This window comes from Emydura macquarii, unplaced genomic scaffold, assembly GCF_026122565.2.
Source record: "Emydura macquarii macquarii isolate MOO-44397 ecotype Brisbane River unplaced genomic scaffold, CSIRO-AGI_Emac_v2 contig_1768, whole genome shotgun sequence".
NCBI classification, from domain to species: domain Eukaryota; kingdom Metazoa; phylum Chordata; order Testudines; family Chelidae; genus Emydura; species Emydura macquarii.
The window spans coordinates 864858-877377 of NW_027131905.1; the positions used below are offsets into that span (position 1 = coordinate 864858).

The following is a 12520-nucleotide window of genomic DNA, read 5'->3' on the forward strand; positions in this document are numbered from 1 at the left end:
CTAAAAACGTGAGCCAACTTTGCTCTTTTTTAGAGCTATTGAACTATTATGGAAAATTTATTCCCCAGTTAGCAACACTACTAAAACCACTACATGAACTCCTCTGCCAAAACAAGGTCTGGAAGTGGACTGAAGCCTGTGATGTTGCATTTAACAAGACTAAACGTGCATTGTTAAAATCAGAGGTTCTGACAGATTTTGACCCATCCTTACCTCTACAGTTGGCCTGCGATGCCTCTCCTTATGGCGTGGGAGTGGTCGTGTCACACATTATGCCTTCTGGAGAGGAGAGTCCCATTGCTTTTGCATCATGCACCTTAAGTAAGACAGAAACTAACTATGCCCAAATCGAACGTGAAGCACTGGGAATTGTTTTTGGAATTCCGAAATTTCACCAGTACCTGTTTGGATGGAAGTTCACACTTCTCACTGACCATCGAACTCTAACATCAATTTTTGGACCAAGCACAGGCATTCCACCATTGGCTGCTAGTCGTATGCAATGATGGGCATTGTTGCTTTCTGCACACACACAAAAGATCAAATATCAGAGATCCACTCTACACTGCAATGCAGACGGTCTCTCAAGGCTGCCTTTACCAGTTAAACATCAAGATATTGGCCAGAAAGAAATCTTCTACTTTGAACAGGTTGAGAACACATCCATCACTGCTACACAAGTAAAGAAGGCAACTCTCATTGATCCAGTACTGTCCCAAGTGGGCCTTGGGTGAAGAGGTGGGGTAGGGGCGGGACCTCAGGAGAGGTTCTGGCACTCGTGCTGGAGTGTGTTTTTAAATGTTACAAAGTTGGCAACCCTTGCACCTCCATGAGGTAGGCTAATATTAGCCCTATTTTACAGATGGCAGACTAAATGATATGCCCAAGGTCACACAGGAAGTTTGTGGCTGAGCCAAGAATTGAACCCAGATCACATGACTCTTTGACCATCAATCATCACACACAATGACCACTTTCTTAGAAATCAGGGGATTTTCTGTTAAAGTTTCTTCATTTGCATTTCACAAGGCTTTTTCCTTGTCTGATGGGTTATTTATTTACAGGGGTATTTACAATGTAAATGTTTGCAGTGTTGCATGGAGCTGGTGTCAGCAATCAGTGTCAATTTCCAGTGAGACACAGTAACAACTGATTTGGAGACTGATAATGCAATTTAATGAGAACATGCTCACTATAGCTAATACAATACTAATATAACACTATTACAATGCTATACTTGCAAAACCCATAGAGATGAGTTCTCACCCAATAGGCTGTGCACAGGAGTGTTCTTCAGGAATCTTTGTCAGATGGCCAGTCTGATAGAGTGCCTGCTGGATTCGAGTGGCAGAACGCACACCTGACAGCCCAAGTGCACTATTTTTATAGTCCATTTGTACACAACCACTGTGGCTGGTACATAGCAGCTGACAACATCTCATGGCTGTTCCTCTTGGATATTCCATGTATTTTCCAGTGTTATTCAACTCATCCATGTCAATCTTTAATTATTTACTATTATTTACATTATTCACACTATTAAAACAAAACTATTATCATAAGAACAAACAAACAATGACATTCTTTCTCAGGCTAAAACTATTTGTCTGTCATGGGGATGTTCAGATTCAAGGTTGCATTTCCTAAACGGTATTTTTTTTTGATTTAGGCTGCTGGCTTGTGAGTATGTGACTGGTCAGTAGTTAAAAGGCTGCCAGCACACAGGTTGCACAATGTGGTCAGTGCTGCAGGATAGTACCAGGCCCATGGCCTACAGTGATTGCATTATAACAGTATACAGACAAGTAAAAACAATCCATGTAATGTCCCATTAGTTTACTTGAAGTTTAAACACCAAATACACTCTTATGCATATAGCAATTACTTTGATCTCTACTAATAAGTGAATTGACATTGGGCTTTGGCATGAACTAGCACCTAGTCTGCCAGTGTCACAATGATAACTCAATTTAATACAAAATTCTCATTACATCAGTTCTGATGTATTGAGCTATGAAACCGGAAAGCCTTTGTTATCTGTTCCTTTAAATTTCTAAGCATCCTGCCCTGGGCAGGGCTGCCATATCTGTTACAGAGGAGACACTGTGTTCTCTTACCTTTTGTTTGTTCTTGTTGTCATTTTTCCTTAATCTAAATTAAAACTCCCTCCAAGTGAAAGTAAATATTTTCCGCTTTGTGTATGGAATTGTAGAATTAACAAGTGTGCTTACCTAACAAGAGCTCACCCAATGGATCATCTTTTGTTTTGCTGTCAGATATAAATAATAATAAAAACCCAAGAAAGGACAAGGATCCAACTATTATATTATCTGGTTGCTCAGTTTGTTTTCGGCAAGGGAGATAACTCCCCAAAATTTTGATTATTTAGTGAGGCAAATTGACAGCAACTTAAGCGGCAGGGTTTGCATATTTCTCTTGCTGTTTCTGTCTCTTATTCATCAAATTGTAGCTAGCTACAAACATTGGCAGATGAGAACTAAGTGTAGTGATTCAGATGTTAGGCAAATAATAAAATTCAGTTATGACCTGCAAAACACTCCCAGACTGCTCAATTTCACAAATAGTCAAACACCAAAAGTCTGTTTATTAGAAAAAATCTGCTAGGAAAATACAGACAGAGAATTTATTAAGTGTTTATGTATCAAGCTTAATTCTTATGCTCCACAGTGGCAGCCAGATACCAAGCCAACCTGCTTATTGTCCAAGAAATCATGCTCACTTATTGATATTTTCTTCTATTGCAGACAACTGTTGTCTGCAATTGATGGTAAAATGATGGCACTAAAAATAATGGGGGAAGATTTCAAAGTGGTGCATATAGCCCATTTTTTATAAGACGTGCACATACTGTAGGTCCTCAATATTATTTTCCAAAAATTTCTGTAGTATTATTCTGTGTACCTTTGTTGATGTGTATGAGCTTCCAGAGGAGTAAACAAAGGATTGCAGTAGCACATATAAAGCTAAATTCACCCCCAGCTTAAGCCCACATCAACCTGGAGGATGGTCCTGTTGGAAATGAAATCTGTACCTCTGGCAGAGCCCCGAGGTGGGGAAGCGGTTGGGCTGTGGTCTGACCTGCAAAAGGATGACAGCCCCTATTGGTGCAGCAGTTTTAGTTGGCACAGGGAGCTGTACTTTACAACTTCACTTTGCTACCTGGGTTGCTGAATTTGTCCCTACAACTTCAATGTCAGCAAATTTCAAATATTCAAGCCTGAATAGGTAAATCACAAAATGTCTCTCTTACATAAAATCCCCACTGAAATGTAAAGCATAAACTCTGTAGAAATCTTTCCTTTATATTTAATGAGGAGGCCAAGTCAGTGCTTCAGAGCAATCCAGATCACTTGGTCAATGAGGTGCAAGCGAACAATACGTGTTTTAATAACGAGTAAATATATATAATCTAGGGACAAAGAATGTAGGCCATTCCTACAGGATGGGAGATTCTACCCTGGGAAGCAATGACTCTGAAAAAGATTTTGTGGTTGTGGTGGATAATCACCTGAGCATGAGCTCCCAGTTCAATGCTATGGCCTAAAGAGCTAATGTGATCCTTGGATGCATAAATAAGGGAATCTTCAGTAGGAGCAGATATTTGGCACCGGTGTGACTGCTACTAGCATACTGTGTCCAGTTCTGGTGCTCACAGGAGGATGTTGATAAATTGGAGAGGGTTCAGAGAAAAGCCACAAGAACAACAAAAAGATTAGAAACATGCCTTCTAGAGAGATACTCAAAGAGCTCAATCTATTTATTTTAACAAAGAAAAAGTTAAGGGATGACTTAATTACAGTCTGTAAGTATTTACATGGGGAACAAATATTTAATAATGGGCTCTTCAGTCTAGCAGAAGAAGGAATAACTTGATCCAGTGGCTGGAAATTTGAAGCTAGACAAATTCAGACTGGAAATAAGGCATTAATTTTTAATGGTCAGAGTAATTAAACAGTGGAACAATTTACCAAGAGTCATGGTGGATTCTCTATCACTGACAATTTTTTAAATCAAGAGTGGATTTTTTTTTTTAAAGAATCTGCTCTAGGAATTATTTTGGAGAACTTCTATGGCCTGTGCTATATAGAAGGTCAGACTAGATGATCACCATCATCCATGATGGCCTTGGAATTTATAATCTATGCATAAAGGACTTAACAGAGGGCAAGACCATGCCAAGCTCTGATGTGCATGTGCAGTTGCAGGGAAGGAAATGTATAAGTAGTGTTTTATCCTTCACTGCCAGCGCAAACAGTGTGAAGGTCAATAAGAATCACGGACCCTCAGCTAATTGATCAACTCTATTCATAGACTCTCAGAAGTCAGAAAACTCTGAGTCCAGTCTCTGACCATCTTTAGGAAACATTGCCAATCCTTCCTTTTTGAGAAAGTCTTTCCAACACAAGTGATGCTCATAGTCAGACCACCCTGATAGTTCCAACTCCCTACCAATCAAAAGAAAAAATATACCAACCCTAATCAGAGTTTTGACCCAAAAAAAGGAGAAATAACAGAAAGTCCATGAAGTCCACTAGGGATTTCACTGTTGCTACTGATTTTCTGAGGAAGGCACTCAGAACCACATAGGTGCTTAATTCTTTGATTGATTAATTAATTTCAGTGGGAATTAAGATTTTCAGAAGTGCCTAATTCCTAGTGAAATTAATCAGAGATAAGCACCTGTTTGCATTTTAAAATCCCATTTGTGCCTATCTGCATCTTTAGGCACCTATAAAAATCTGGCCTTCAGATACGACCATAATGAGCAGCAGTATATGAAAGATGTTAAAACCCAAAAGGATAATAATCCTCTAGTCTGACCTCCTGCCTAATACAGGCCAAAGAATCTCTCTTTCTCGTTTCTGCATCTAACCCATAATTTCTGCAGAAGACTTCTTTGGCAGTTAAAATTCTCTCTCTTTCATTTCTTTGAAAACATTGCCTTTGCTGCCTTAAATGAGGCATATAATGGGAATCCTAGGTTATGAAGTGGCTACGGGATCAGGCCCTTTATAGATCTCTCGTTGTATAGAGTGTAAACTTTTCAGGGTTAGGAATATCTCAGACGTTTGCACAGCACCTAACACAATTGGGACACTATATTTGGTGTAATTGTAACACATATTTGGCTGAGTTCTTGTGAAATGACTAATCCTGCTGGGATTTTATTATTATTATTTAATAATAATACTTAGCTTTTACCTGGCACCGTGTCTCAGGAGATCTCAAAGTGCTTTACAAAGGACGCGAGTACTAGAGCTGGTTGAAAATTTTCGGGCAGAACAGAAATTTGCTGATTTGGTGGCCCTGAAACATTCCACGGGAACCTCTTGATTCCATCAAAACTTTAAAGAGAAACAGGCAAAAGCTGGACTCCCTCTTGTGCTAGCCTGCTCCCTGGGCTCCCGCAGGAAAATGGTTCCCTGGGCTGCAGAGCTTGCCTGGGCAGTAGGAACATTTCAGTGTTTCTGCAACAAAATATTTTTGAATTTCAGTTCCATGAAATTTTGGAGATCGACTTTTTGGCTCGATTGATGATGATTTTTGCCCCCCCCCCCCCCCCCCCCCCAAAAAAACCCTCAACACTTTTCATGGGTTGTGAATTCTGTTTCCTGGCCCAGCTCTAGTCAGTATCATTATTGCCATTATACAGATGGTGAAATGGAGGCACAGAGCAGGGAAGTGACTTGGTGGAGGTAGTCCAGCAGGCTGGTTGCAGAGCCAAAGCAGAAATAGAACCTGGGACTCCTGACTCCCTTTTCCATGCTCTAGGCACTAGGCCATACTGCCCAGTAAATATTAGAGTGCTTGGAGCCTTGGATAGGATTTTTTAAAAATATATTTTAAAAGTCTAAATAAGTAAATGAATAAAATAGCAATAATGAAGATTACCCACCCATTCTGCATAGTAGCCAACAAATCTATCAATTCATTTGAAACTAAAGACCAATCAAATTCAGTCTTCAATTATAGGTAACTAAGCTGGACACAGAAAAAAAAATTCCACCACTTGTACTTATAGCCCATCTTCCAAAGTGCTCTGCCAGCCTCATCTAATTAAGTGACACACTAGACCTGTGTGGTGGGTACGGACAACCATGTCTAGAGGGGAATGCAGCAGCTCTTTAACAGCAAGCTGCAGCAGTAGGCACGTTCTGAACAATAGCGCTCCAAATGAAACTGCAGGAGGAATTTATTTAAGCAGACTAGAATGAGCTACATAGGAAAGTGGCCAGTATAACAGTGTTATCGCCTAATTTTTAAATATCGTGCCATACGATATTTAAAGGCCCGGGTTTCAGTTTTGTCTCTCATCTGAACAACACAGCTCCAGCCACACTGTGCCCCATGCTGAAGCACTGGTTCAGTGCTGACACTCAGGGAAGAGTGCCACTTTCTCTCTGGAAATAAAACAAACAACCCTGCACCAGAGGGGAGCAAGCTAGGGCAGAGATGTTCCTTGTAGCTCCCGCCCCTGCTTTGATCTGCTCTTGCCGTCCCCACTGGCATGCTTTGTGCCAATCTGAATGCTTTTAGAAGGGTTCAGACTTTTTGCTGAGACCTGAGGTTTTTTGCTTTGCACTTTTCTTGAGAGGCTTTTTCTTTTGACCTGCATTTTAGAAACACAACTTCTCTGCTGGGTTATTTTGATTTAACACTGATGGGCCAATTATGTAATAAGCAAACTCATAGCTGCAAGGTGGAGGATGTTCTGGAGTCTGTTGGCCCCTGGAATACTATCTCAGACCTCCCTAATGTCAAATTATCCAGGACAATATCCATTCTCTAGTCTCCCCTTAATCCATTCTCTGCTTTTCCTTACCCAGTGCAGTTCTCCACACACATTGCATCCATCCATTCTGCACCTGATGCCACTCCACCCATACATTCTTTCCAATCAATTTTGTTTTGCTCCCAGCAATGCAATTGTCTGGTCTAGCTCCCTACAAAATTGATCAGTTTAGCTCTGTCCTGCCTCCCTCCTGATCCATTCAACCATCTATTCTGTGCTCCATTCTTCCAGTCAGTTCATTTCTGCAGCCATGCCTCATCTCTTCTATAATTGCACCATCCTAAATTCTATATTTTTCCCCACCCCCACTGGTTCCAACAATGTTTTCTCATGTATGTGCTTCTGACATCATGCTGGAACATCCACCGGATGGCACTATTGTGCTGCATTCTCAGGAACAGCATGCGAATTTCACTCTGTACCGCAGATAGTGGACATGCGCGGAGACTGGGATATGGAATGTCCCTTTAGCCAGGCCCAGAATGATCCTATTGGGCAACCAGCAGCTCACTCAGTGCTTGCTTCCCAGCAAACCTCTTCTGTTTCCCCCAGTGATTTACCAGAGTTTGGAGCAATGATGTATGGCCTGCAATGTTGTCTCAGCAACAAGTAGGTGCAATAGCTATGAACAAAAAGTGTATCAAACACAGTGGTAAGGCTTAGCAAGCTGCCCCTCTCCTTAGATGACTACATCGGATTTGTAGTTAACTCTCATCAGTATTTAAAGCACGGGGAAACGCTGGGGTAATGATACCGTGTCATTTATATATTCAAAACATTGCACAGCTAAACACATCACTCTTCATGCAGCCTTGGGTAAGGATGATCATAACCCCCACTTTAAACATGGGGAAGGGAGCAGAGCACTGCAGTGGTTTGCCCATAGCCACTTAGTGAGTCAGCCTTGCTGATTTGCACCCCAGTGAAAAAAACCACAGGGAAGTACTGTCTGGCCCAGGTAAAAATGGCAGGTGATTACGTACCACCACGGTAATTCCCTAGTCATGCTGGTCAGCATGGGGAAGTAGGCAGAGCCAGGGCGCCTTCCCTTGCACACTCCTTTTTCCTCCCTTTCCTTCTCCCTTATTCGAAGTAGAGCAGGTAGGGTGCTAAGAGACAGAGGGCACACTCTCTTTTACTACCCATTTGAGTTGAATGGAAGCATGAGAGAGTAAATTAAAAGCCACCCCAGAAGATGGAGTTCGCCACTAGTTAGAAGAATAAGAAAAATGAAAAAGGGCAGCAGCTGCAGAGACAAAGCTAGGGAAGTCAATCAAACAAGTATAACTGGGGCAAACCTGGGCTCCATGTGCAGTGGGAATATGTACATATCCATAAATCAATGAGCACAGTACTTTTTACTTGTATATAATTCTTTGTCCACAGCTAATATATGTATAATTTTAATTCTTGGTAGACTGAGAAGACAGCAGGAACAAAGTGGGCAGACGTCTAGTATGGACAGCAGAGCATCCTTTCAGACACATGGAAAACTTCAGGATGGACGCAACAACAACCTACTGGGACATGGCTGCACAAAAGGCTGCAGCAGCTAGTTAGAAACAAATCTTGTTGCAAATTTGACACTGAAAGGGTCAGTGAAAGCTTGTCTGTGCACAGCTTGGTCACCTTCCCCCTCAGAAAAACTGACTCTTACAAAAAGTGCAATCCCATTGCCAAGTACAAAGATACAAAGCACACAGATTGGGAGCTCAGTTTACACAGATGACACTGTTTCTCTTTAGACTGTGCTACCGGAAAAATTATCATCAGCAGCAAAATATAAATGTGTTATATTTTGACCCTCCTCTTGTAACATCTACAAAATCCTGGAACAAAACTTGAAAGAATTCTTTTGGAAGTGTCTCCAAGATTGTTAGATTTCTGGTTACTTGCAAGATACAGTGCTATGTCTGGGCCAGATTTGTCCTTAAGATCTTACATTATCAAATGTTAAAGGAAATATGCTGCCATCTCTGTTAATTAAAACAAGTCACTTAAATTGGAAAATGGAATTTTGTGAAACTGCTAACCACAGCCCAAATATTTGCCATCAAAGTCATAAATGTATGTATACACTGTAAATAAATTAATGTAATGTGAAATAGACCCGATATCTAATACTTTCATTTAACTACCTGAAATGAGTTGAAAAAGTCAAAGCATGAATGTATTCAGATTGTTCTTTAACCTTATGCATTCTGCTTTATAGTAAAAGACCTGATCCTGGTCTCATTAAAGTCAATGAGAGTTTTGCTGTTGATTTTAGTGGAAGCAGATTCATTGATAGTGTATTATCATAAAGGTGAAAGATGATTGTTACACTGAGTGAGCTACAACTCAAAATCTGAAAACTAAAAATGTTAGAAATTTGCTCATGTCCATAACATTTATAGAGAGAAAGATGTTATAAACTGTGAAAAAGTAACATGTGTCTGTTTTCATTGATCTGTTTTGGTTAAGAATTGTCTTGGGTAGGGAAAAATACATCCACTTTCTTAGGAGTAATGCTGATATAAAACACTTAAAAAATTATTCACACCTCCATATATTTGTGGTACTTTTACAATTTGGTACATCCACATTTTGTTAATAAATGAATAATTGTTCTGCTGTATTGTGTTTTTAATATAATTTTAAGATCAACATCTGTAAGCAAATTTCCATTTTCCACTTTTAAAAAAAATAAATTAGACTTTAGGAAGTGATGATAAGCATATTTTATTTAAAGTATTCTATTTTATTGTATTGTTTATAGCTTAATTTTTTTACACAAATCCTATTTGTTCTTTATATTTGAGTCTATTTTTAGATTTGGTTGCACATTATATATAATTTTTTGGCATAATACTTTCATAATTCAGATTTTTAAAGCTCCATGAACTGATGCGGCTTTCCCATGGGTAACATAACAGCTTACAAATGTAGTGTAGTGAAATAGAATGATTTTAGATGTCTCATATGAAAATGTTTGTTTATTGCTTAGCTGTGGCATAGACTGGAATAAACACAGGATCAAGACAAAGAGCAGAGTTTTTCTGGGTCTGCACATCTTTCAGTGACCAAAATAAACTGTTTTTTGCTTATACTTTTTTTAGAATGACTTTTTTCTTGCTTAAAGTTTGTTTCTCTTGGGAGGAATCACAGCGGATACCATTTCACATGGTTTATGGGGACTTCAGTATTCCCACTGTAATTGAAATGGTCCTGAATGTACACGAGTGACTTCATTCCTCTGAGAAGTCTCAGAGAAGTCAATGGGACTACTCACATGTAAATGTTTGCAGGATAAGTCCTATATATGATAAGTATGGGTAGTGCCATGAAATACTTGTAAAGTTGAAAAGAACATGACCAAGCCAGAGCAATGGATTATACACACTGTAATTATGAATGTTTTGGGTGAAATTACATTTTTATTGTTGCCCATATACTGTCTGGTGCAGCATAGGCGACATAAGGGATGCTATGTTCATGGAGGAACACAGTAAGGAAAGTAATGATCCACTCCAGAATTTCTTCAGCGACCAAATAAACCATAAACTGAGGCTTTCTCCTGAAGGTGGAATTTAATTAGCATCAGGAGCATATGGCCCCATAAGGTCTGACCCTGCCTGGTGCTAGGTACCTCAGTTCACACTGTAGTCAGCTGGCGTCAAGGGGGTCTGACACTTCACAGGAGGTACAGAGGCCCTCATAGATTGGTCCTCCAGGGTTCAGGTCTGCTCTAAAAAGCAACTCTTAAAATGACATTGTGGGTTCCATACTCAGTGCCTCGCCATTTCTGAGGCAAATGTGTTCACTTTGCACGAAAGCTCATGGACCTAGTTCCACCCCCTCCTCCCCTGCATTGACCTAGCTCTGACAGTCAAACTTGGTTCTTGCCATCCTGCACATCATCATCATCACCAAAGATTCTGCAGGTCAAATTATGCCTTCAGGTTCCTCCTGTGGAACCCCACTGATTTCCAGCAATAACCTTAATCCCATTGGTGCAAAATCATGACCAGCCACATGCCTGTAATTGAACTGTCTGGTGATGAGGAAAAAGAAGGTAAGGAGCACACCAGCCGCGTCTGTAATAGTTTTGCGTCACAGAGCTGATGAGAGTAGTAACAAACTCAGTTCGGTCACTACACATAAGAAACACTGCCAGGCAACAGAGCTGAGGACTCATTTGGGGGTGTCACTTTGGAGATCATACCCACACTTTGGACCCAGACCAACTCCCCTTGAAGTCAATAGACATCTTTCCATTGATTTTAATGGGAATGGTCTTAGGCCAGTAACTGATTTCGAGCTTAATTTGGGAAAGTGGTAATAGACGGTGAAAGAATTAATTTAACATGTAAATGTGCTTTATAGCTCCTTAAAATCAATACACCTTTGTTTAGCAACAGAAATGGGACCAGAAAAAGAGGATGCAGGAAGCTGCAGTCAAGTCATGGATGATTGTTCCAAAGCACAAGGGTGATATGGGGGAAAAGGTCAAAGTAAGGCAGAAATAAAAATGAACAAAGTTCCTCAGGGCTCATTCATCCTTTGCCAACCTGCATGATCTCAGATTACTGGGCTTGCCTTGTTTACTCAACTCAGAGCAATGCTTTATTTCACGGATAAAATATTTGAGTCACAATTTTGTTCTGAAGAGATGGGGGAGATGAATAGATGGGGGAGAAACCCAAAACAGTTTGCTGTTTGCAGCGGGGGAAATTATTTTTTATTACCACATTTTACTAGAGTGACACTTGCTTTTGTAGAGTTATAGTACTCACATTGCACCATTCCACAGTATTGCCATGGTGAAATGTGCCAGATACAGCCTTCTGTTCAGTTTTCTTTTTTCTGTGTTGTTTGTTAAATACTGGCACATTTCTGTAAATGTTTAATTACTAACGGTCTTAAAATACAAATGGCTACTTTCGTCTGCAATCATGACAAAAATGATTACACCAGTATTTCCAGGGTTTTTGTAATGGACCCTAGTACACTATGTGCAATTACCTCAAAGAATTATATATTCCAGAGTAAATCACAGGCAGCAATCCATCTAGCCAATTACTTTAGCTTTTTTCTGGTTGCAGAATATATACAATCACAATTTTTTGAATGTACTTGTTCATATTATTTGTTCAATTTAACCTCTGAATTAATAGTAAATAGCAGCCTGTGACTACTGAGCTGCATTTGTGAGTTTAGTGGCTAGATAAGTAACATGGCGTTGGTTCCATGTCCTGATTGGAAGAGTGCACAAGTACTTCTGGTGTGAAAGTTTGTGCATGCTAACGTAAACGTGGCGTCAAATTTTTGCACAGAAAATTTCAGCGCATTTGTGCCAGGAAATCTCAGTTGTCTGAATAGAAGTGGAAAGCAAACACAACAGAGCATGTCCAAAGTGAATTCATTTAGAGGCAGTCAGCAACCCTGACTACACTTCTGTTCAAGGGAGTAATGGAGCAGAAGGATCCCTCTTCACTCACTGCACAGGCTACTTGTATGGTAGATAGCAGCACAGGAAACAGAACAGATTCTCCAGGCTGCTACTCACCATGCCCTGGGCCAGCCTGATAGGTGGGCAACTGCTGAGGATGCCATGGTTGAGTGGGGAGTGCCATGATCAAGAGGCAGGGAGCAGGGCAGGCCTGGGATGTGGGGCTACAGAAGGGTGCTTGGAGCAATGGGGACGGGGGAAGGGGGCAGCAGGGT

The 12520-nt window shown here is 40.4% G+C and overlaps 1 protein-coding gene across 1 annotated transcript in view; it reads left to right on the plus strand.

Moving 5' to 3' along the window:
* STK32B (serine/threonine kinase 32B) overlaps positions 1 to 9902 on the plus strand; it is a 256531-nt gene extending 246629 nt beyond the window's left edge. The window contains exon 12 of the mRNA XM_067556403.1: positions 8232 to 9902. Within this exon, the coding sequence (XP_067412504.1) occupies positions 8232 to 8370 (139 nt within the window). The 3' untranslated portion in view covers positions 8371 to 9902. The remainder of the gene's footprint in view (positions 1 to 8231) is intronic.
* The last annotated feature ends 2618 nt before the right edge of the window (positions 9903 to 12520 follow it).